At 35.9% G+C, this 22885-nt stretch overlaps 1 protein-coding gene across 1 annotated transcript in view; it reads right to left on the minus strand.

The window, feature by feature from the left end:
- SdhA (succinate dehydrogenase, subunit A (flavoprotein)) overlaps positions 1–22885 on the minus strand; it is a 311617-nt gene that overhangs the window by 218242 nt on the left and 70490 nt on the right. Inside the window, exon 3 of the mRNA XM_090411417.1 lies at positions 22041–22202. Coding sequence (XP_090267543.1) covers positions 22041–22202 — 162 coding nt within the window. The remainder of the gene's footprint in view (positions 1–22040; positions 22203–22885) is intronic.

Genomic DNA, 22885 nt, shown 5'->3' on the forward strand with positions numbered 1-22885 from the left:
AGATGGGACAGCAATAGGTCCCCCCCCCCTTAGTCAATTTCTACATAGAATACTTGGAAAAGCTAGCTATGAATACAGTCACTCTCAAATTAGTATTTTGGCTATGCTGATGATGTGTTTGCTATTTGGCCACATGGTCCAGACACATCAGCCACATTTTTAGTGCATTTAAATAGCCAACACCCTAAAATCCACTTCACAATGCAACAGGAGCAATTGACTGTCTGCCCTTTTATAGAAAGCCCACATACACAGAGAGATATTTGCACAGTCACACCACCATCCAGCTCAACATATGGTATCCTAAAAGAACTAACTCAGAGCAAGAGTCATGTCAAATTGGCACCTCTCATCTGTTCACCTAAGGACAAATTCTCTTCTTTATCACATCCAAGAGTTTATGAAGTACCCTCTGTTCTTGTGACTGGGCTTACTATGGACAGACAGGAAGAACTGTTGACTTTTGCCTTGGTGAACACAAAAAATACATCCAGCACTATTGTTGGCAAGTCAGGTCTAGCAGACCACACCTTGAAATACAACTTCACACAGGATCAATTGAAGTAAACAAAAGTGCTACACAGGAGTCAAGTGAAAGAGATTTTTTTTTTTTTTTTTTGAATCAACAGAAGCTTTAAAACATACACCAAACCTCAACAAGTATGGCTGTATAAATTTACCAAAAATCTGGGAGACAGTCATTTTAAGATCTAATTAATATTTTTTTCTCTCTTTTCCCAACATAGATGACACCTAATTAGGACTTTAGTTCCTTGTGTTGTCAGTTACAATTTTTTTTAAACTAGTCCCAATGATCTACCAAATTGCTGTTTTGCATACCATGACAAATTGTTTTTGTGCTCTGAAGATGCTAGATATAATACCCATGAAATATCAGCAAAGAAGTTAACAATTATTTTCCTATCATGCTGTGTTGTCTTCAATACCATGAAAATAAATAACATGTACTGTAAACACAAACCTTAACACAAATTAAAGCTAGACACAAAACTCATGACCTAAGCATTGATGATAGATGGTCATTCAATATGGTGAGAAAAAAAAAAGGTCAGATTTGTGAAACTGTTTATGGAAGCTAACATCCAGTTCTGCCATTTCATTGCATTATCAAACCAAAAGATGTGTGCTCACATCTTTTGGTTTGACAAAACAGTATTCACAGAACTACATGATGCAATGACAGTTGTAACAAAATAGTAAATTTAATAGCTATTGCAGGAAGTTGAATCAACTTACAGTGGACTGCTGATGTACATCAATGTGTGGTGGTTGAGTCAAGGAAAAGTCTTTGAAAGATTTCTGGAGACTATGAAGAATTTAAGTTATATGCAGAGAATAAAAATTTGGAACAGTTTCCTCAGCTCAGATTATACATGAGTCAGCACGCTGATTTTTTTTTTTTTTTTTTTTTTTTAAACAGACCTCTCGGTTTATATGAATGAACTGAACAAGTTACAAGGTTTTGGCAAAGTATTGGTGTTATGTTTGGATACATAAAATCCTTTGAAACTAAACTTCAAATTTTCAAACAAGATGTGGGGACTAAAACTTAAGTATTTTCCTCATCTCAAAAAATATTTAAATTCAATAAATTATTAGTTTGACAAAAGATTTAATCAATTTAGAAGTTTACAACAAACAATTAAAATAATTAAGTATCCGGATGTAGTAATATACACTACTATGGAATTAAATGATTTCCAATGGCTACAAATTGAAGGATTAGAGATGCAGTTAGAGTTCCAAGCCAGCATCTGGACTCAAGTGTCTGTCGATCTAAGGTCTCAACTTGAGAATCTAGAAATCGCCTGCAGAATGAAGAGTACCACTAAGAACAAGAAATTTTGAATGCTTTGAACCAAATACCACCCTTAAAAATCTAGCAATGGCTTTACTCACAATTTTTCTCTCTACATGCTCTTGTGATACCTTATTCTCTTCATTCACTTTGTTAAACAACATTAAAACAGACAAAAGAAACCGACTGACAGATAACGTTAATGCTGCTTGCTCAGGTTGAAGTGCACAAGTACCTACCTTCCATTTCAGATTTATCCATTAAGACTCAGCAACAAAAGTCATTAACTGATGTTAATCAAATAACATGGAATGTGTTCCATTTTTTTTTTTTTTTTCTCAGTTCAGTTCAAAATTCCTATTAAAAGTAGGGTAATTTTTAGTGCAGTATTTTAAACCGAATTATCACTGTGCATATTGTTTTCACTATACTGATTTTTCATTATTATTATTATTTTACAAGTATCTGAGTTTGTTTTACTCTTATTTCATTTTTGTAATTATTTGACATTTCAATATATAATGCATAATACCTATCACACATGGTTAGACTATTTTTTTAAATAAATGAATGTGTATAGAATTGGTTCTCTTTTGTTGGGGGGGGGGGGGGGGGCAGCAGAGTCATTAGGAATTTTCCGAATTTTTTGACACATCAAGCCTAACAGGTTCGTCATCTGCCCTAGATCACAATGACTACTCCACCAAGCTTCATAGTTAGCAAAACACATGGATAAGTAGCATTCTCCTGGCATCTGACAAACTCCAGCTCATCTGTCAGACTGCCAGATAAAGCACTATTCATTATCACAGACACTGCATTTCCACTGCTCAGGGATCTAATGGCAATAAGCTTTCCACCACTTCAACCAAGACGTGGTGATGCCTTGATGTTATTAGGTTTGTTTTCGGCTGTGTGGTCAGAGAAACCCATGTTCTTCAGCTTCTGACAAAAACAGCTGTGGTGCAGGTATTGGTTCAAGAGCTATTTTGTAACTCTGTAGTAGTTGAGGACAAGTGATTTTTTTGTCATATGCTTCAGTACTCAGCAGTCCCATTCTGTGATTTTATGTGGTCGGCCAGATCATGATTGTGCAGCTGCTGTCATTCCAAGGCCTTTTCACTTCACAATAACATAACTTGCAATTGATCAAGAATTTCCAGAACTGAGTTGTTGCATGAATATCCAATGATAGTACCACGTTGAAAGCCACTAAGCTCTACAGCAAGACCCATTTTTACTGTTAATGTCTATGAAGACAGTAAGATGGTATGTTTCCATTACCAGTATAAGCCATAGTTGTGATGTATGTAGCTATATCCACTACCACAGAGGGGCATCCAGATACTTTTGATCAAACAGTGTACAATTTAATTCTTGATGTACTATGAGCAGGATGTAACAAGGTCTTAACAGTTCAACTTTTTTGGGATGATGAGAGAGATGATAGCATGGATATAACAATCAGCGTGTTTCATTTCGATAAACTGAACTGCAAATTACCATCAGGTTCATGTAGGATCAATAGGTCTTATGGGGTGAACCAAATTCTAGGATGGATCATTATTTTTGAGACAAAGTTTCAAATCAGATAGAGAACCATTCCATATCACAAATGTATCAACATATCTGAGTTGTACTGTAGGTTTAAGAGAAACGTTCAATAAGGAGACTATCTTTGAAATGCTCCATGTAGTAGTCAAACATAGGAGAAAGGACTCCCCATGGCTATACCTTCAAAACTGCTGATATAAAACACAGTTGGGTGACAGCTGGATTCTCTCATAGGGCAGTGAGTGAATGGAACAATTTGCCTGTTCAGATAGTCAGGGCATCCAGTGTGAATGACTAAGAGAAAGTATGAAACCTGATGTGGGTGATCCATAGCCTCTCTTAATGAGTCCTCGACTCTCTGGAGGTCTCCGATAACAACAATAACTGGAGTGGTTAAGAGAGTCAAAAAGTTTCATGATGCCCAAAAGAAAATCTCGTTTAAGTAAATGAGTAGGATCTGTCAAAGGAATATTAGTGAAAATAATATATCTAAATTAATTATAGGATCATCAACAGCTTTCTTCAGTCCACTGCTAGACGAATGCCTCTCCATGCTTCTTTTTTGGCTGTTCTCATGCATCTCTCCACCATGAATGTCCATAACATCTTACCACTAACCTACCTGGTTTACAATAACTAATTCTTGGTTATTGGAATTGTAGGATCCTTTTGTCCTGTCAGGAAGATTTCTATCCTCCTTACCTCATATAAAGACTAGCTTCCTCCACTCTACTTTCCAGGTGTCTACAAGATCCCTCACTCCTGTGGCTTGTCATACTTTGGACAGTCTGGTAGATGTGCAGTTGTCTACCATGATGGGAACATAAATCCCATATCTAGAACAATGAATGTGGGTAATCTGGCCTAGCTAACATGCTATCTCTCAACCAAACAGAATACTTTGAAAAAAACCAAGTTCCAAAGTTTTACAAAAGTAGATTCCTTGTAGAACATTTATACAAAAAGATCTGTGAGACCTTTCTACATCATCCAAAATCTGATGGTCTTTGGTTATCTTTTTACAGGAATAGAAATAGTATATCAATCTTCCATAAATTTCTGTGTCATTATATTTGTGTATGTTTCAGCAATGGGTGGATAAGAATATGATACTCTATGGGGGGGGGGGGGGGGCAGCATGGCTTTGTGTAGTAATCTATTAACTTTTTATAATAGGGTGACAGCTGAGTTGGATAAAGGGAAAGGCTACAACGATGATACTTCTGGATTTTGCAAAGGAATTTAGCAGGATATCATGAAACTATTATGCAAACTGCAATAAATGGAGATGGATATGAAACTGATATGGATAAAAGGTAGTTGATGGACAGATACCAAGAAGTAGTACATGGAGCAGAATTCAGAAAGCAGCTGACTAGTGGTGTGCCGTAGGATTGAACCACTAGTCAACCTACTGTTTGATTTATACATATATAAGAAATAATTTGAAGTGAGATATACAATGTTTGCTGATTAAGGTGGTGCAGAGAGCTTACAGGATGATTTGAATAGGCTAACAGAGTGGACAAAACATAATGGATGTTAATTTAATGTAGGAAAGTGTAAAGTTATGCATTTTAGGATACAAAGGTTACAATAACCAAGTAACCACATTAAGGGAAATGAAATCCAGGAAAGTGATGAAGCCAGGAATTTGGGAGACAGTAGTAGATAGAAAGCTGAAATGTAGAGGGCATACTGATAAAGTAGCTAGGGTAGGTCACAAGATTACTTGGTTATTGAAGAACATACTAACAAGTAGAGATAAGGGAGTTATCATTCCTCTTTATAAAGCATTAATATGACCATATATGATTATGACTTAATATGATTATTGTGCTGAGGTCTGGTCAACTTGGGTTTCTTGGGAATGAGAAAGAGATGGAGAGGATCCAGAGGTGAGTGGCCAAGATGATAAGTGGTCTGTTGAATGCTGCCTATGAGGAGTGATTGAATGAGGGAACAGGACAAGAGATCATCCCTGAAAGTTGGGTAAGAGTGTGGTTAAAAAGGATGCAATGAGTAGATTTTTTTGCTTTGAGAGTGGTGAATGAATGGAAATGGTTGCCCGAGTCAGTTGTGCTTTGTCTGTTAATGGCTCAAGGAGAGCGATGATAGATAGATATTGTGGATCTACTATGATGAGTCTTAGGACTCCACGGAGGCACTCTTGCAATAACAGTAATAATTATTATTATTATCCGAGACCTGGAAGGAATAAAGGATTCGTTAAGAGAGGCCATAGATCACCTACACCAGCTGTATACCTGGTGTGGGTGTACCCAGAACTCCATACTTCACACTGCATGCTTGTTTCTTGAACAGGTAAGCTATTGCCCTCATTCACTGCTGTGAGAGAAAAACCTAGGAAAAGCACGCAAACTTCCATAGATGCCCCATTGTACTTTTCCCGCCTTCCATATACTGAAAAATTTTAGTTGATACCCTATTGACTGAAATTTTTCAGAAGTTTACAGACTGTAATCATATCAACCCCTCCTCCTCCTCCTGTTTACCTGTATTCCACCCACTCTTAATCTGTCCTCATAATCCACATTTCATAATCCTGATATGTTTGTTACTCTGTCATTCTTTGCACCTTTCTTTTTTTTTTTCCCAGAGCTTCTTTATCCTTGCTAAAAACCAGGAAACCAAATCACTTCACAGTAGTCCAGGTCCAATTGTATTAAGGATTTGTAAAGTGGAAAAATGACTTCCTTATTCTTGTATGTCAGTGTTCATTTTAACATAATTATCCTTTCACTTGTATTTGCAATTTTTGCAATGTGACTTTTATTCCAAATTTCCTATCAACTCCAAGACCTCTAGCACCTCAAAAGTTTCTTGTAACACAATCCCACCAATATAACACATTGATGGAAATCTCTTCAAGCCAAAGTGCATATCTTTATACTCACAATTAACTGAAATGCTATTATCATTTTCCCACAGTTCCAGCTTATTCAAATCATTCTGTAAACACAGTACATCAGGGACATCCCTGATTGCCTTGCCTATCTTTGGATCATCATCATCAAACAATTGAGCATCTCTTGTAAGGTCCTTCCCCAATATCATTATGTATAGATTAAACAGCAATGGCCTAGGCACCAATCCCTAAGTTACACCACTAGTCACCTGATAATTGTTAGATTCACTCTACCCCATATATTCACTCTCTTGAGTACTGTTGTAGACTCTGGTTTGGAAGAGTATGACCTTTGCTGTCCTTGCACCAATAAACCCCTAATCAACCAACCAACTCACTTATCCAGGTCAATAGTTTATATTCCAATTCAATATTCTCTAGTTTTTGCATCAAGCTTTCATGTGATATTTCATCATAAACCTTAATCCAGTGTTTCTCAACATGGAGCATACACCCCACAGGGGGGCAATTAGAAAATGTAAATGTACATATTTATATCATACTATTTCAGAACTTGGCTGACTATTATGTAGAGGGGGCATCAAAATCTTTGATACGTTGAGGTGGGACATGATCCAAAAAACGTTGAGAAACACTGCCTTAGTCCAACAGAATCAGTGTATCTATTCTTCCTTTTATACAACTCAGTTAAAACAATATTTAAAATATGAGAAAAATCACTAAAACATGAACCCTGTTTTGTAATCCATGCTGTTCTTTGCAAAGTGTATATATTCCTGCATGTATATATTTTTAATTTTAATTAGGGGTCCTTAAGGGTCAAAGCTGTATAACTGAGTGGAGACCTCGTTATAGCCTTTAAAGTAATGTGGAGAAATGACCAGGGATTCTGACCTAATGTCCAATCCTCACCTTCTCATTGTGCGCTCTGTTAGGTATCTACCTAGATACTGAACGAACGAGGATGGGCTGGCAATTGAGGACTTAGCAGACCAAATTGTATCCTTATTGGCTTAAACCACAATATTAAATTATGGTACAACATGACAAAATTTCATGCAGGCTGGGGGGGGGGGTCATCCGGTTAAACAAGGCCCCTGTTGTTTTCGCCAGGGAACCAGGGCGAACAGCGAAAAGTCAGCTACTGGAAAAAATATCCTAAAACACACCCAACTCAATATCACCAGAGTTGAAGATTGATACTATCAACATAAGAAGCATGAATAGCAAAGAAATGGAGTTAGCTAAGGAAATGGATAAGTATCAGATCAACATACTAGGGGTGACTGAAACAAAAAAAGCAAAAACTGAACTGGAGAGACCTTTATGAGCAATAAATACAAAATGTTATATTCAGGCAATGACAATCAAGGAAAAGAAGGAGTAGTCATAGTATTCAACAATAAATATGAGGCTAATCTTCTTGAATGGCAAGAAGTCTCAAGTAGAGTGATGTGGGCAAATATGAGAATGGGGAACTGGACATTGAGACTTATTTGTGCCTATGATCCCACAGAAGGTTCTACTAAGGTAGAAATGGAGGAATTTTTTTGAGGCTTTAGAGAAAACAACTGACACAATGAAAAATGAAAAGTTGGTCTTTGTTGAGGATCTTAATAGCAGAGTAGGAAATCATTGTCAGACATGCAACAATATTTCGGGAAAATTTGGAGAAAAGAGCAAAGCTAATAATATTGGCAAACACCTGTTGGATTTCTGCTCAGGATATGGACTGGTCATTACTAACACAATGTTCCAACATAAATATGTGCACAAATTCACATGGAGAGAAGAGGCAAGAAATAAGAAAGTCTCATTGACCATGTTATTGTTGATAGTGATGTTTTCTCTCTGGTGCAGGACACTAGTGTACAGAGAATTTGAAATTGGAAGTAATCACCATTCAGTCTTGAGCAGGATAAAATTGAATTTCATATTGAAAAGAAGAACATGTAAGAAAGTTTTAAAGCAAATAAAAGTTGAGCAGCTCTCAGATATGAACTGTAGACTAAAATATACAAACATTATTCAAGAAAAAATTAAAGAGTTTGAGAACATGAATCAAACCTTGGAGATTCAATGGCAAGTTGTAAAGAAAACATTGATTGATTCAGCCAGAGGCATATAGTGAGGTTGTCTGCAAGGATAGAAAAATCAGAACTCCATGGTGGACAGAGGAAGTTAAAGAAGCAGTGAAGTAAAAGAAGAAAGCATATCAAAAGTTCCTGGCAAATAAATCAGATTGTTCTCTTAGAGATTACAGAGATAAATGTAAGAAAGCTAAATACTGTAAAACTAGCTATACAAAAGTCATGGTAAGAACATAGAAAATAAATATCAAGAAGGTGGCAAGATATTCTGGAAGTTGCTAAAAAAAAAACTCAGAAATGGAGGAAAGAGTGCTGTAAAAAAAATTAGAGATGATAAAGGTGACTTGAAAACTGGAGGAAAAGATATCCTTTTTTTGGAGATTGCAATTTTTCGAATTTACTTCGAAAAATTGCTAAATGAAATCAATAGTGATGACAGAACAGTGATAAAAAACACTGACCAGGCAGGCATTCAGGAATACATATCCATACTTGAAGTAGAAAAAGCCATCAAAAGTCTGAAATGTGGAAAGGAAGCTGGATTAGATGATATTTGACCAGAAATACTCAAGTATGGAGGTATAAAAGTCTTACAGTGGCTGCACTGCATAGTTCAGACGGCCTGGATAGAGGGATGAATTCCAGATGATTGGAGTAGAACTCTCACAGTACCCGTATATAAAAAGGGAAATAAAACTGATCATGATAATTCCAGAGGTATTTCTCTACTGAGTTCCTGGTAAGATTAATGTGAGTTGTTGGATTCTGATTATGTAGATATTAGAGTAATTATTATTTGCTTCAGAATCCAACATGATCTTCCATCACAAAGGCTACATTTGTAAATATTATTTAATGTAAATAACTTAAATTATAATTTGATATCATGTAATTACCTTAATTATATCTAATATTTAATTGTTTAATCAAAGATATGTGTTAATAGTAATAAGATTCTGTATTAAATATTATTAAGCTATTTTATTTATTGTTATGTCAATATTATAAGAACTTGTATTTGTAATTTAACTACGCATTTATTGAAATGCAAATATTCTATTTATTCTTGTTTGTGAAAGTTTAACGTTATGTAATAACTGAATGTAGTGGTATAACCTTATGTAACGTTAGTGAAAATGTTTACGTTTATTTGTTGTCATGGAAATGCGTGAAATAAATGAGCGCGAGTGGAACAGAGCGAGGGCTGGAAAAAGAATAATAAAAAAATATAAGAGGTAACAAGAGAGAGTTGGGACTTAAACTTGGAAGTGAAAGGAAGCAAGGGCATAAACTAGAGAAGTAGAAGTAAATGAAAGGTTCTTAAGGGCAGGAGTTAAGAGGATAATTTTTATAAGTGAGCAAGGACGAAGTGAATTTAATAGTTAGCTGAAAGTGAAGCCAGCAGTAATAATAAAAGGGAAATTGATGCTGTAATCGGATAATATAAAAAGCTGGACGTTCAAGGAAGAATTCTGAATAAACCCAGTTGGTCTAGAATTGCAGCTTATTTCCGATTTGCCCTAAGGAGAACCGCACAGTGTTTTAATTAGTTTATGAGTGGTAACAAGGATAGTTGAAGTACCCTGCAGTCGATGTCTGGATTTCTGAAGCGCGATTGATAGTGTTTTAATTATAACTGTGGATAAGTCTTGCAGATGTGTTCTTAAGTGAAATAAAAATAATTTAAAAGTTTGCTCACAACGTATTTGATGTACTAGGAACTATTTCTGGTAAGGACTATCTTAGTGTATTATTTCAATGCTTGAAGAATTGAGTGTTAACTACGCTTAATTACGCAGTAGGATCCAACAAAATATTTTGTTGGATCCTACTTCGTCTTAATCTGTACCTTGGTTCCGACATGTTATTTACTACGATGTTCTTAACCTAAAAATAGTTGCTAGTTGGTTTCTAATTCAAATATAGAGAAAATTTATATTTAAAGACTGCGCCACTCTATATCTGAATTAGTTCAAGAATTGAAGAAAAATCAACCCTCAACTATTTCTCCTTAATATATATACTGGCCGAGTTATATTTGACTTACTTAATTTACCCGCTTTGGTTCGAATATTTTATGAATGGTGCAGTAAAAGAGATTCAGGCAAAATACAACTTTTGATTAACAAAAACAAACATTTAATATAAGCTATATAACACATACATAAATTCTACTTCTAATTTAAACAATAAAAACAAGTCAAACATTAAGCCAAGTCAATCACATTAGTTCAACCTTCCAAGCCTTCACATACACTTTCTCAGCTTCTGAGTTACAAAGTTCCTACACATATATAAATATAATAGAACTTCCTATCTAATCAGTTTTCACACACTTCTCAGTCATGCTATAAGTTCAAAATATCGCAGGCACTAATAATTGAAAATATCTCTCTAACAATTCTTAACTTCAACTCTCAATCACGAAGAGTTTCCACAGTTGAGGTTAGGTTAAGCGTAGCGTAATTAACACTCAATTCTTCAAGCATTGAAATAATACACTAAGATAGTCCTTACCGGAAATAGTTAAACTTTAACAAACAAGAATAAATAGAATATTTGCATTTCAATAAATGCGTAGTTAAATTACAAATACAAGTTCTTATAATATTGACATAACAATAAATCTTCTTCTTCTTCTTCTGCAGCTTCTCCCACTTAAGTGGGGTCACTGTTTATTATGAGTCTCCTCCACACCTTCCTGTCTTGGGCTGTCACCACATCCAAGTTCTTCATCTTCAAGTCCTCTTCTACCAGCTCCCTCCATCTCTTCTTTGGCCGCCCACGCTTCCGCCTTCCTTGCACATCCATCTGCATGACCCTTCTTCCCACATATTCGTCCTCCCTCCTCATCACATGACCAAACCATCTCAACCTTGCCTCCTGTATTTTCGCTCCTAAGTTCATGACGTTCACTGTTCCCCTGACATAGTCATTTCTCAGATGATCCTTTCTGGTCACACCGCACATCCACCTAAGCATTCTCATCTCTGCTACTTCCATCCTGCTAATGTTATTTTTCCTCAGGGCCACAGTTTCTATAGCATATGTCATAGCTGGCCTCACTACTGTCCTATAAATTTTGCCTTTCAGATTGATCGGCACCCTCTTATCTCATAACACTCCAGCCATCTCCCTCCAGTTCCTCCAACCTGCTTGTATCCTGCATCCCACTTCCTTCTCACCTCCTCCATCTTCTTCCACTGTCGAACCTAAGTATCTAAAGTCTCTCACCTTCCTGATGACATTTCCTTCCAGCTCCAGGTCTGTCTCCTGGCCACCGCCCACTGCGCAACACATATACTCTGTCTTACTTCTGCTCAGTCTCATACCTCTCTCTTCCAGTACTTTTCTCCATCTTTCCAGTTTAGTTTCCGCTTCTTCTCTTGAATCTACACACAGCAAGATGTCATCTGCATACAGCATTGTCCAAGGTGCATCTTCTCTCACCTCCTCTGTTACCACCTCCATCACAATATTAAACAGAAACGGACTTAATGCTGACCCTTGATGCAAGCCAACTGTTACTTGAAAACTTTCTGTCTGTCCCAAACAGGTCCGAACACTTGTCTTCACATTTCTGTACATTTCCTGCACCAACCTGACATATTTCTCCGGCACCTTCTTCTCCCTCAGACACCTCCAGACTTCTTGCCTTGGCACTCTATCGTATGCTTTCTCCAGATCAATAAATACCAGATGTAGCTCCCTTTGTTTCTCTCGATATTTTTCCATCATCTGTCGTAACCCAAAGATAGCATCTGTTGTTGATCTACCAGGCATGAAGCCAAATTGTTCCTTTGCAATCTCCACCTCCTCCCTCAATCTACCATCAAGAACCCTTTCTAGGATCTTCATTGTGTGGGACATCAACTTTATTCCTCTGTAATTTTTACAGTCTTGTGCATCCCCTTTACCCTTGTAGATGGGAACAAGAGTACTCTCCCTCCATCCCTCGGGTATATTTTCCTGTTGGCAAACTTTCATGAACAGGTCCCACAGCAGGTCAATTCCCTCTTCCCCCAGTGCCTTCCATGCCTCCACTGGAATTCTGTCGGGGCCCACCGCTTTTCCATTCCTCATCCTCTTCATGGCCTCCATCACTTCCATTCTACTGATGTTCTGCACCATCCCCTCAGAAGGCTGCCCATCTCCTCTGTGAGTCCTTGCATTTTCCTCATTCAGAAGTCCCTCAAAGTATCTGTTTCTTATGTCCACATCCCTCCATAATACTCTTCCTTCAGCATCTTTGATCTGCCTCGCATGTAAGATGTCCTTAGCTGCTTTATTTCTACATTTCGCTAGTTGGTAAATTTTTCTCTGTCCTTCCTTTGTTTCTAATTGATCATACAGATCTTGATATACCATGGCCTTCGCCTGTGCCACAACTCTCTTGGCTTCTTGCTTTCTCTCTTTGTACACCTCTCTGTCCTCTTCCACTCTTGACTCATCCCACTTCTGCTTTGCCTTCCTCTTAGCTGTCACTGCCACTTGTACATCATTATTCCACCACCAACCCTCCTTCTGCTCTCTAATCTTTCCAGATGTCTCACCAAGCACCTCGATTGCACAGCTCAGGATTACTTTTGAATTATGTTTCCACCAATCTTGTACACTTTCCAGTCCATCCGAAATCCTCTCTAACACTCTCTCCCTAAAATGATTCCTCACACTCTATTCTTTTAAGCGAAACCACTTAATTGTCTTCATCCCATGGCAACCAGACGTTCTTATCTTCGATCTTAATTTAAAGTCTGCGCACAGCAGTCGGTGTTGTTGTGCTACTTGATCTGTTGGAATTACCTTACAATTTGTCACAACCTTAAGATATTTTCTTCTAGTCAAAATTGACATAACAATAAATAAAATAGCTTAATAATATTTAATACAGAATCTTATTACTATTAACACATATCTTTGATTAAACAATTAAATATTAGATATAATTAAGGTAATTACATGATATCAAATTATAATTTAAGTTATTTACATTAAATAATATTTACAAATGTAGCCTTTGTGTGGATCTGGAAAAGGCATATGACAATGTGCCAAGAGAGAAGCTATTCAATACGCTACAGTTATATGGTGTCAATGGGGAATTATATCAAGCAATACTTAGTCTTTATTTGAGTTGTAAGTCAGCAGTTAAAATTGAAGGAAGTACAGGTAGATGGTTTAATGTTAAATCTGGTGTGAGACAAGGATGTACATTATCCCCTGTGTTATTCATTATCTATATGGATCACATTATGAAGGAAAGTGGTATTAAACATGATATCAGAATTGGAGATGTTAATTTATGCAGATGATGTTATACTTCTGAATAAATCAGCTACAAGTTTGCAAGATTCCCTGACTAAGTTTTAAGAGGTATACCGTGAGTAGACATATCGATACAAAATTAATAACGGAAAAAACTCGCGTACAAAGATTATTTAATAGTATAATTTTCACCTGTGTGTCACAGGCATCTTCAGTACATTAAGTACATTAAACAATAACTGACAATTCCAAAAAGCACCACCTAAGTAGCTGCTGGTGTAAGATAACTAAAAAAGGTCAATACATTTCCTAAAAAAAAATAAAAATCAATACAATAAAAAGTTAGGAAAGATTAGCTGATTTGTAAACTACTATCTCCCATAAAGGGGATAGACGTAAGCAGTCGGATCTGTTTAAGTTAGGAGAATTAAGTAGAGTTTGAGGCAGATCTTCCTGTTTGTCCGAAATAAGATAATCCACAAGAGCACGGAATCTGGTACACACCTGGATGATTAAGATGTGGAAGCTTGTCCTTAGAAGTGAGAAAGGTGGAGATTTTTCTAAACGTTCAAAAGGCAACAAAAATATTCAGTGGTTTTAAAACTTTTGCTATACGTTCACTGATGCCTTGTACACAATGCGCATTATTTCTTCTGTGTTTGAAGAGGAAGACATTAAAACTACTCAAAGTTCTTTTAATGAAGCAATTCTTATAATTAGATAGAAAGGAAGAAGTTATATATTGTAGTTCTTTCTGTAAAAGATCGTCTGAAGAACAAAAGGAGTGGGCCCGATGAACCAGTGTTTTAATAGTTCCTGCCTTTTGACTGGGATGGTGATGAGATTCTGCATGAATATAATGGCCTTTATGAGTCTTCTTTCTATAAACTGAGAAATGTAGGTTACCATCTGGTTGGCAAAGAATCAGAAGATCTAAAAAGGCTAACTGCTTATTTGATTCCACTTTGTTATATCTTCCTTATCTTTCGTTATTGATATAATATATTGTCTATTCACTTGTATCTTTCTTTCACTCTTCCTTTTATATTTATTAATTTTTTTCTTACTTTCTTTACTGATATAATATACTAATATACTTCCTTAAGAATGCCTTACTCAACTCTACCTAGGAATGCTTTCTTTTCGGAGACTGGCAAATTTATTTTTTATTGCTGCGCCAGCCAGAGTCCTATAATATGAGCTCATTCAAAATTCAGGGAATATTCCTAGGTTAATTGGCATTCATTTATAATATAATCTAAATAGACTGGTACTAATTGCAATCATGGCCAATAATCTATTACTCAAACACTTTCATTCAGTTCCCTCCCGCTGTGGTTCTAAATTTTTGCAAGTGGTAATTTTAATTCACGAAATCAGGCATGAGTCAGGCATATACAACAAAACATGTTTATTGGAACAAATTATACTTTACAACTATAATTGGAATAGGATACTAAGCTTTTCAAAATATCTTGCTAAGTTAGTTACTCAATGCTAATTTTACAAAAACACTCACAGATCAAATTGCTAATCACACACAAACTATAAAACATCAAAACTAGCTAACTATGTTATTCTAAATCAAACTCTTATTGCATGCTACATTTAAAAACATTTCTCAGCCCATTACTATTCTGGTATAGATCATCTACAAAATTACAGATTCACATATAATCTCAGTCACATGCAGCTAAAATTTCACTCCTGACATTCCTTTGTTCAGCAGAATTACTCTATCTCAAAATACAAATCCTTATTATAGTCCACTATGAATTGTCCACTTAACATGATCTAACATTAAATTCTGTCTCATTCAAACATATAGTAAAGGTCTTTACGTTACCCAATCTTTTTCCGAAGGTCTGTTAATGGCCACGTGTTGTTCGAGTCCTCCTTCGATCGGTTGCTTCTGCAATAGGCTTATGACTACGCTGTCCGTTTTACATTCTTCCGGACTCTAACTTCTCACTGCCTCGATACAGTGTTGTCTCTGCTCCTACTCGAGTGGGACATCCAGCAACTGGCACAATTTCTGCGTGAGCTGATGATTCGCGTACTGCTTGTCATGGAATCTTGTTCAGCTTACTCAGAATGCTTGTCGGTTATCCGGGGTTATGGGACCCTCTCACTCATCCCTACTCCATCTGCTAGTCAGGAATCCTCGAGGTGAAGTCAGGAACGACCAGAAAAAAAGCCTCGCATTATCGTGCGCATTGCCTTATATTTCGTCCCTTCTTTTCCACACGACCCTTAGTTTTTCATGCCCTCAAGATGATCCTCAAAGTCCTAGCTGCCGTTAGGTGCTGTATTCTAGGGAATCCCGCTTGCATCATTTTCCCCGTACGTTGTAGTTTGCGGCATTACAGCCGATACGTGCGTATGTAACTCGACCTTTGCACTCGTACTCTTAACTTCTTTGGCGACTTAAGTTTAAAACAGCTTAATGGGACAAGATTATACTACTATTTCCTTATTACAAATTCATTAATCCGATAATCCTTCAGTTTAGTTTTCAACTACAAGATTTTTTTAAATGGTGCGATTTACATGTTATTACACGACTTCCTATACAATATAAATTCAGAACTGTGCTGTTAACCAGGTATTATCTGAGTTAGCCAAATTCTTATGTTAGATTCTGAATGAATAATTTCTTAAAATTCGTCCATTCAGGATCTAACAAATTCTAAGGTAAACTTGATCCTAGGATGAAATGCATTTAACTTAGTGAGAAATTGTTGAAGTTCATCCGAAGAGCCATTCCATACAACAAAAATGTCATCGACATATCTGAACCAATGAGTAGGTCTGAGAGAAATGTTGTCAAAGATATGTTGTTCAAAATGTTCCATAAAGAAATTGGAAATAGCAGGAGAAAGAGGATTACCCATTGCTGTTCCTTCAATTTGTTGATACAACTTATTTTTAAAGGAAAAATAACCAGAATTTATTACAAAATCAAATATGTTTACAATGTCTGAAGGAAATTCCTGTTGTAGTAATTCAATACTTTCCGGAAGAGGCACATTTGTAAATAAAGAAACGACATCTAAACTGATCATGATATCAGAAACGTCCAAATGAAGATCTGAAATTTTATTTTTGAAATCCAAAGTATTTTTTATATAAGTATCAGTTCTTCTAGTTGAAGAGGAGAGTAAATTTGATAAAAGTTTTGAGATTTTGTAAGTGGGGCAACCTATACAATCTACGACTGGTCTTAACGGAATGCCTGGTTTATGAACTTTTGGAAGACCATACAATCTAGGTGGACGACCAAAGAAGGGTTTTAAGTTTTTTCTTTTGATCTTCATTCCATGTAGATACATTATCTATAAGAGAATTACGTCTCTTCAACTGACTCTGGGTAGGATCCAATGTAAGAAGCCTATAAGTTGAACAGTCGCGAAGTAAAAGAGACATTTTTCTCTCATATTCCTTCCTATCTTGAATCACTACAGCCGTCCCCTTATCAGCTTTCGTAATAATTAAATTATTGTTATTCTTCAGTGATTTCAATGCTTTAAACTCAGAGTAAGAAAGATTAGGACGAAGAAGCTTGGCATGAAAAAGAATTTGTGCACATTCAAAACGTAATCTGTTGACTGTTTTTTGGAATAAGGATCGAATACCCCTGTCTATGTTATGAAAATAATCCACAAGTGCCACCTTATTCGGCGTAACGGCGAAATCATGTCCTTTTGATAAAACAAAATGTTTACAGTCTGTTAGTGGATGTCCAGAAACATTTATAACTACTTTATCTATATCAATAGTATTATTATCTATATCAATAGCATTATTACTGGATCTAGGTATGCTGACCAGTGATTCAAATTTGCATTTTAGCTTGTCACGAGAATCATTAAAGGCCTTTAGGTAAGAACTCGAAGATATGCGCATTACACCTATCCCCTTTATGGGAGATAGTACTTTTCAAATCAGCTAATCTTTACACACTTTTTATTGTATTGTTTTTTTTAGGAAATTTATTGACCTTTTTAGTTATCTTACACCAGCTACTTAGGTGGCACTTTTTGGAATTGTCAGTTATTGTTGAATTTGAACTTAATGTACTGAAGATGCCTGTGACACACAGGTGAAAATTATACTATGAAATAAGCTTTGTACACGAGTTTTTTCCGTTATTAATTTTGTATCGATTCCCTGACTAAATTGAATAACAGTTGTAATAGATATGGTATGAAGGTCAGCATTAAAAAGACAAAGACAATGAAAATAAGTAGAATTGTTCAAAATGTCAACTTTGTTGTGAATGGGGAACCTGTGGAACAAGTAAAGCATTTCAGCTACTTAGGCACGATTTTTAGTGAAGATGGTAAATTAAATATTGAAATAGACAACAGAATCAACAAAACTGGTATGGTAGGAAGTCAGAATAAATGCATATGGAATAAGAGAGAAATTAGTTGGAACACTAAATTAGCTGCATACAAGACAGTGTTCAAACCAGTTTTAACTTATGGATCTGAGAGCTGGATCAGAAGTAAAACACTTGATCAAAGACTAGAGCCCGCAGATATGAGCATCCTGAGAAAGATTAGAGGCGTGAACAGATGGCATCAATGGCAATATCATATTAAAAACGAGGATATCAGGAAAGAACTTGACATTGTCGGCATCCAGGAATGCATTAGCAGAGCTAATCTCAGGTGATATGGTCACTTAAACAGAATGGGCGAGGAAAGATTAGCAAAACAAGTGTTCTCTGCCAGGTTGGCAGGAAAACGACCCAGAGGAAGACCAAGATATAGGTGGATTGATACGGTACAATGTGCCTTAGACGATAGAAATATAAGATCTGATAATGATGATATTGGCTTCTTGACAAGAAATAGACTGATTTGGAGGAAAATTGTAGATAGGAAGTTATTAACGATGTAAATTTTTCATGTAGTACTATCATATCCTGTACACCCCCTTGAGGGTACGTGCCAGGAATTTGATGATGATTATCTACAGTCCTGTTTATAGTTAACTCTTAGGGAGAAAGATTCTGTGGGTAGAATATGTACCTTCCATATGCTTCAGATTTTTAGACCATTATTGCTCAGATTGGGGTGGTTGATAATAATCTCACGGGCTTCCTTAAATTTGTGTTTATACCATGTTTTGGTGTGATGTAAACCCTTGTTCTTCAACCTGTGGTCTGCAAAATTTCTTGGCGGTCCGCCAAAAATGTCTTAGTCTCTCAGAAACAACTCTCCAGCCATGCATATCAAATTTTCTAACCTCTAAGCAACAGCAGATGTTGCACTAGTTAAAAATTGTAATTTTATGACATTGGATTTAATAAATAAAATACTATCTACGTTGGTTTATATGTCTGTCTTAGTCATCAGCCAGTCCGCGATATATTTCCCCTATTTTCCCCGGTCCGCAAGTGCAAAAAGGTTGAAGAACGCTGATGTAAACAACTGGTGCTTTTCCAGTTAATTCTATGTAAAGTGTGTTCAGGGCATGATCAGAAAGGCCAGCTTCACCATAGTTATTATATTTAATGTGTCGTTTATGTTCCTTTTGTCTAATAGGACGTGTGCATTCTGTTTCCCCTATATATGGTACAGGGGGCAATAAATTTTCCTCTCCTTTAAAACCCAAATTCTGGCTTAGATACGTTGATGATGTTTTCCCAATCTGGCCCCATGGCCGCCAGACACTAGACACTTTCCTTAGCCACTTAAACAAACAACACAAATGCATGCAGTTCACAACTGACATTGAAAACCAGAACACACTTCTATTTCTAGATACACTTGTCACACATCCTTCTGCCAGTCTCCTTCATGTTTACTGGAAACTAACACATACTGGTCAATATATATACATAAACTCCTACCACCACCCAACACAAAAACTAAATGTCATTAATACTCTAAAAAACAGGGCTTTGAAGATCTGCTCCAATGAACAAGAGCTGGAAGACAAATTTAAAGTTAGCAGCAATACTTTTCTAAAAATGGTTACAGCCAACACACTATTAACAAAATTTTCTACAAAACCTCAATAAAAAACAACGATAAACCAGACTACAATAAAACTATAACCATTCCATACATTTAAGAGACAGATAAAATAAACAGAATACTACAGAAACACAACCCCAAAGCTACCTTTAAACCTCCTGCAAAATTAAAAAGCTTACTCAACTCATCCAAAGACCCACTCCCTCCGGTGGTCCACCCTGGAGCATACCATATTTATTGCACCTGTAATCTACCATATATAAGGGAAACAGAATCCACAATTCCTATCAGAGAAAAGTAACATAAACGACACATTAAATATAATAACTATGGTGAAGCTGGCCTTTCTGATCATGCCCTGAACACTTTTTACATAGAATTAACTGGAGAACCACCTGCCTGTTACATCACACATAAACATGGTATGGACGCAAATTTAAGGAAGCCTTTGAGGTTCTTATAAACCACACCAATCTGAACAACAATGATGGTCTAAAAATCTCAAGCATATGAAAGGCACATATTCTACCCACAGAACCTTTCTCCCTAAGGGTTAACTATAAACAGGACTGTAGATAATCCAGAATCCTAAATCTAATATAACAATTGTAATGTTAAAAATAGGACATCATTGTTAGTGTAAGAAAACTATCTATTAGAAAGAATGTTTCTCTCATGTTATCTTAAATAGAATTTAGCTTTAATGTAGTTTCTAAATAATTAATTGATTTGTAATTTTATCTTTTTTTTTTTTTTTTTTCACTAGAGGTCATGCCAATAGAATAACTGGTGATCAAATCATTGTTTCTTTAGCTTACTGTGTGAAATATAACTCAGCTTGTCCTTCTATATTTGTATATACTCCAGATGATGACCCTAATATGAAGGTCGAAATGTTGGGAGATTAAAATAGTTATTTATAACACGGCTGTAAAGTCAATAATTTCTAAAATGAATGATTTCTGGTGTTACACTTTTTTGGACGGACTTCACGTGGATCATCTTAAACAAGGCTGGTATGGCCACGTTTAAACTCAGCAGCCCATTTCTTAATTGTCGAAAATGAAGGAGAATAGTGCCCACAAACTTTTATGAACTTTGAAAGAATTTCTTTTGGCATTAAACCTTCTTTTACAAAGAATTTTATAACCACATGATACTCAATTTTATCCATTTCAAGGGATAGAGACAACACTTTTGCTTCAGGCAGCTATATAAAATGAACTACTTGATAGAATGACTTGCAATTTCACATGAATGCTTATGACAGATTTACCAACTTAGAAAAAAAAAATCTTCCCGATAGTGTTACCTACGGTTGAGGCCGAGAACTTTTCAGACCACCCTCTTAGCATCCAGGAATGTGTTAGCAGAGCTAATCTCAGGTGGTATGGTCACTTAAACAGAATGGGAGAGGAAAGATTAGCAAAACAAGTGTTCTCTGCCAGGTTGGCAGAAAAAAGACTCAGAGAAAGACCAAGATATAGGTGATTTGATATGGTAAAAAGTGTCTTAGAAGATAGAAATACAAGATCTGACAATGTCGGATCCTTGACAGGTAACAGATTGATTTGGCAGAAAATTGTAGATAGGAAGTTAGCAATGATGTAAATTTTTCATGTAGTACTATCATATCCTGCACACCCCTTGAGAGGAAATGTCAGGAATTTGATGATGATGATAATAATAATAACTAGGAATGTGTCAAATGTTTTTAAATTATTCTTCCATATTTGCATTTTAATTGTGTTCCATTATCAATGTACTGAAGATGTCTTAAATACTAAGGGGAAAAAATTTACATCTATTAAATTCATTTTCATGTTTCGTTTCTCTCTAACTTCTTCAAACATGACAGCTTGCCTACCTATTCTGCAAAAAATATTGACATAGGCTAATTTTTAAACATTAAGATAAAATTAATTTCACCGATATCAGAAAATACACTGAATAAAAATATAATCAATTGCATAAGAAACAATTTCTGGATATAACTTCAAATTTACAATACAGTTATCTCATAACACTTGCCAATCACTAAACATAAAAGGTTTTTAAAGTTCATCAAATGGCATGGTTGATTTTACAGAGATTCTTCTGTATCCAATAATAAGTCTGCTAAAAGGATGAACTTTTATTTTTCTTCCTTTGAGGATCTTTTCTCAACCCTTCTGTAAACTGTTTCTTCAGCAATCCTTATTTGGGCTTTTCCCCCAAAGTTGAGATACCAGCAATTTATACAAAGAAAACACTAAAAAGAATGCAATAAACTACTCTTCTTCATACAACAGCATACTAATAGTTGATGCTTTCTGCTTCTAATAATCACAAACTAATAAACAAAACTTATATAGCGAGAAGGTTAAAGATTGTAAGAAATATAAAATTTTATTATCTTGACATTTCCATTTATAAACCTTATGTTGGTTTACCTGAGCAGCAACTGTATGAGATCGTGTCGGAAAAAGCTTTGTAATACATGCAGTTCGAAAGCCTTCTTGAACCAATCCAAATGCTGCACGAAGTCCAGCTCCTCCTGCTCCAACAACCACTGCATCGTATGTGTGGTCTACTACTGGATAATCTCTAGATATCTAATGAATTTAAATGGATGTATATTATTAATATTCCATGAAGAGCAAATAAGACTATGGGGGGGGTTATTCTTGGACAATTTTTTTTTTTTTAATTTAAAATATTAAAACTTCAGTATTATACATTGCATTATACATTACACATTCTGTACACGTACAATCAGTCTGCTCAGCTTTATATTTATTTCATCCAAGATACTTATGTGAATAGAAAATATTGAGATATTGGCTGTTATTCATGTCAACTATTCAAGGGTTATATAATTTAGGAATGTTTTCGAAAGAAATTTACAAAAATTGATGTTTATAGTTAGATTTGAATTGACAGCTGGTTAGGTGGAAAGCAGAAACAATATTCACTCAGGCAACTAGGCTAGCTGCATTACCAATAATACCACAATAGGACTCAGCCAAGATTTTCTGCATTCAACTTACAGATATCCTATTAGCCACAGAATTGATTCTTTCAAATAATCCACAATAATAAATCTAAACTTTAATGGTACTGTGGCATAACTATAAACATTTCATTTCTGCCTTCTTCACTGCATACCGATGAATCAGTGATAGCCATGGGCCAGCTATCTCTCTAATTGGCTACCAGTGGAGATTGAACTGCCCCACTCAGTCTCCAAAAGTTAGATAGGATAAACGACCCCGCCTATACGGGAACAACATAGGCG

The sequence above is a fragment of the Typopeltis vanoorti genome, chromosome 21, assembly GCF_054136105.1.
Source record: "Typopeltis vanoorti isolate ZY-2024b chromosome 21, IOZ_Tvanoo_1.0, whole genome shotgun sequence".
Lineage (NCBI taxonomy): Eukaryota > Metazoa > Arthropoda > Arachnida > Uropygi > Thelyphonidae > Typopeltis > Typopeltis vanoorti.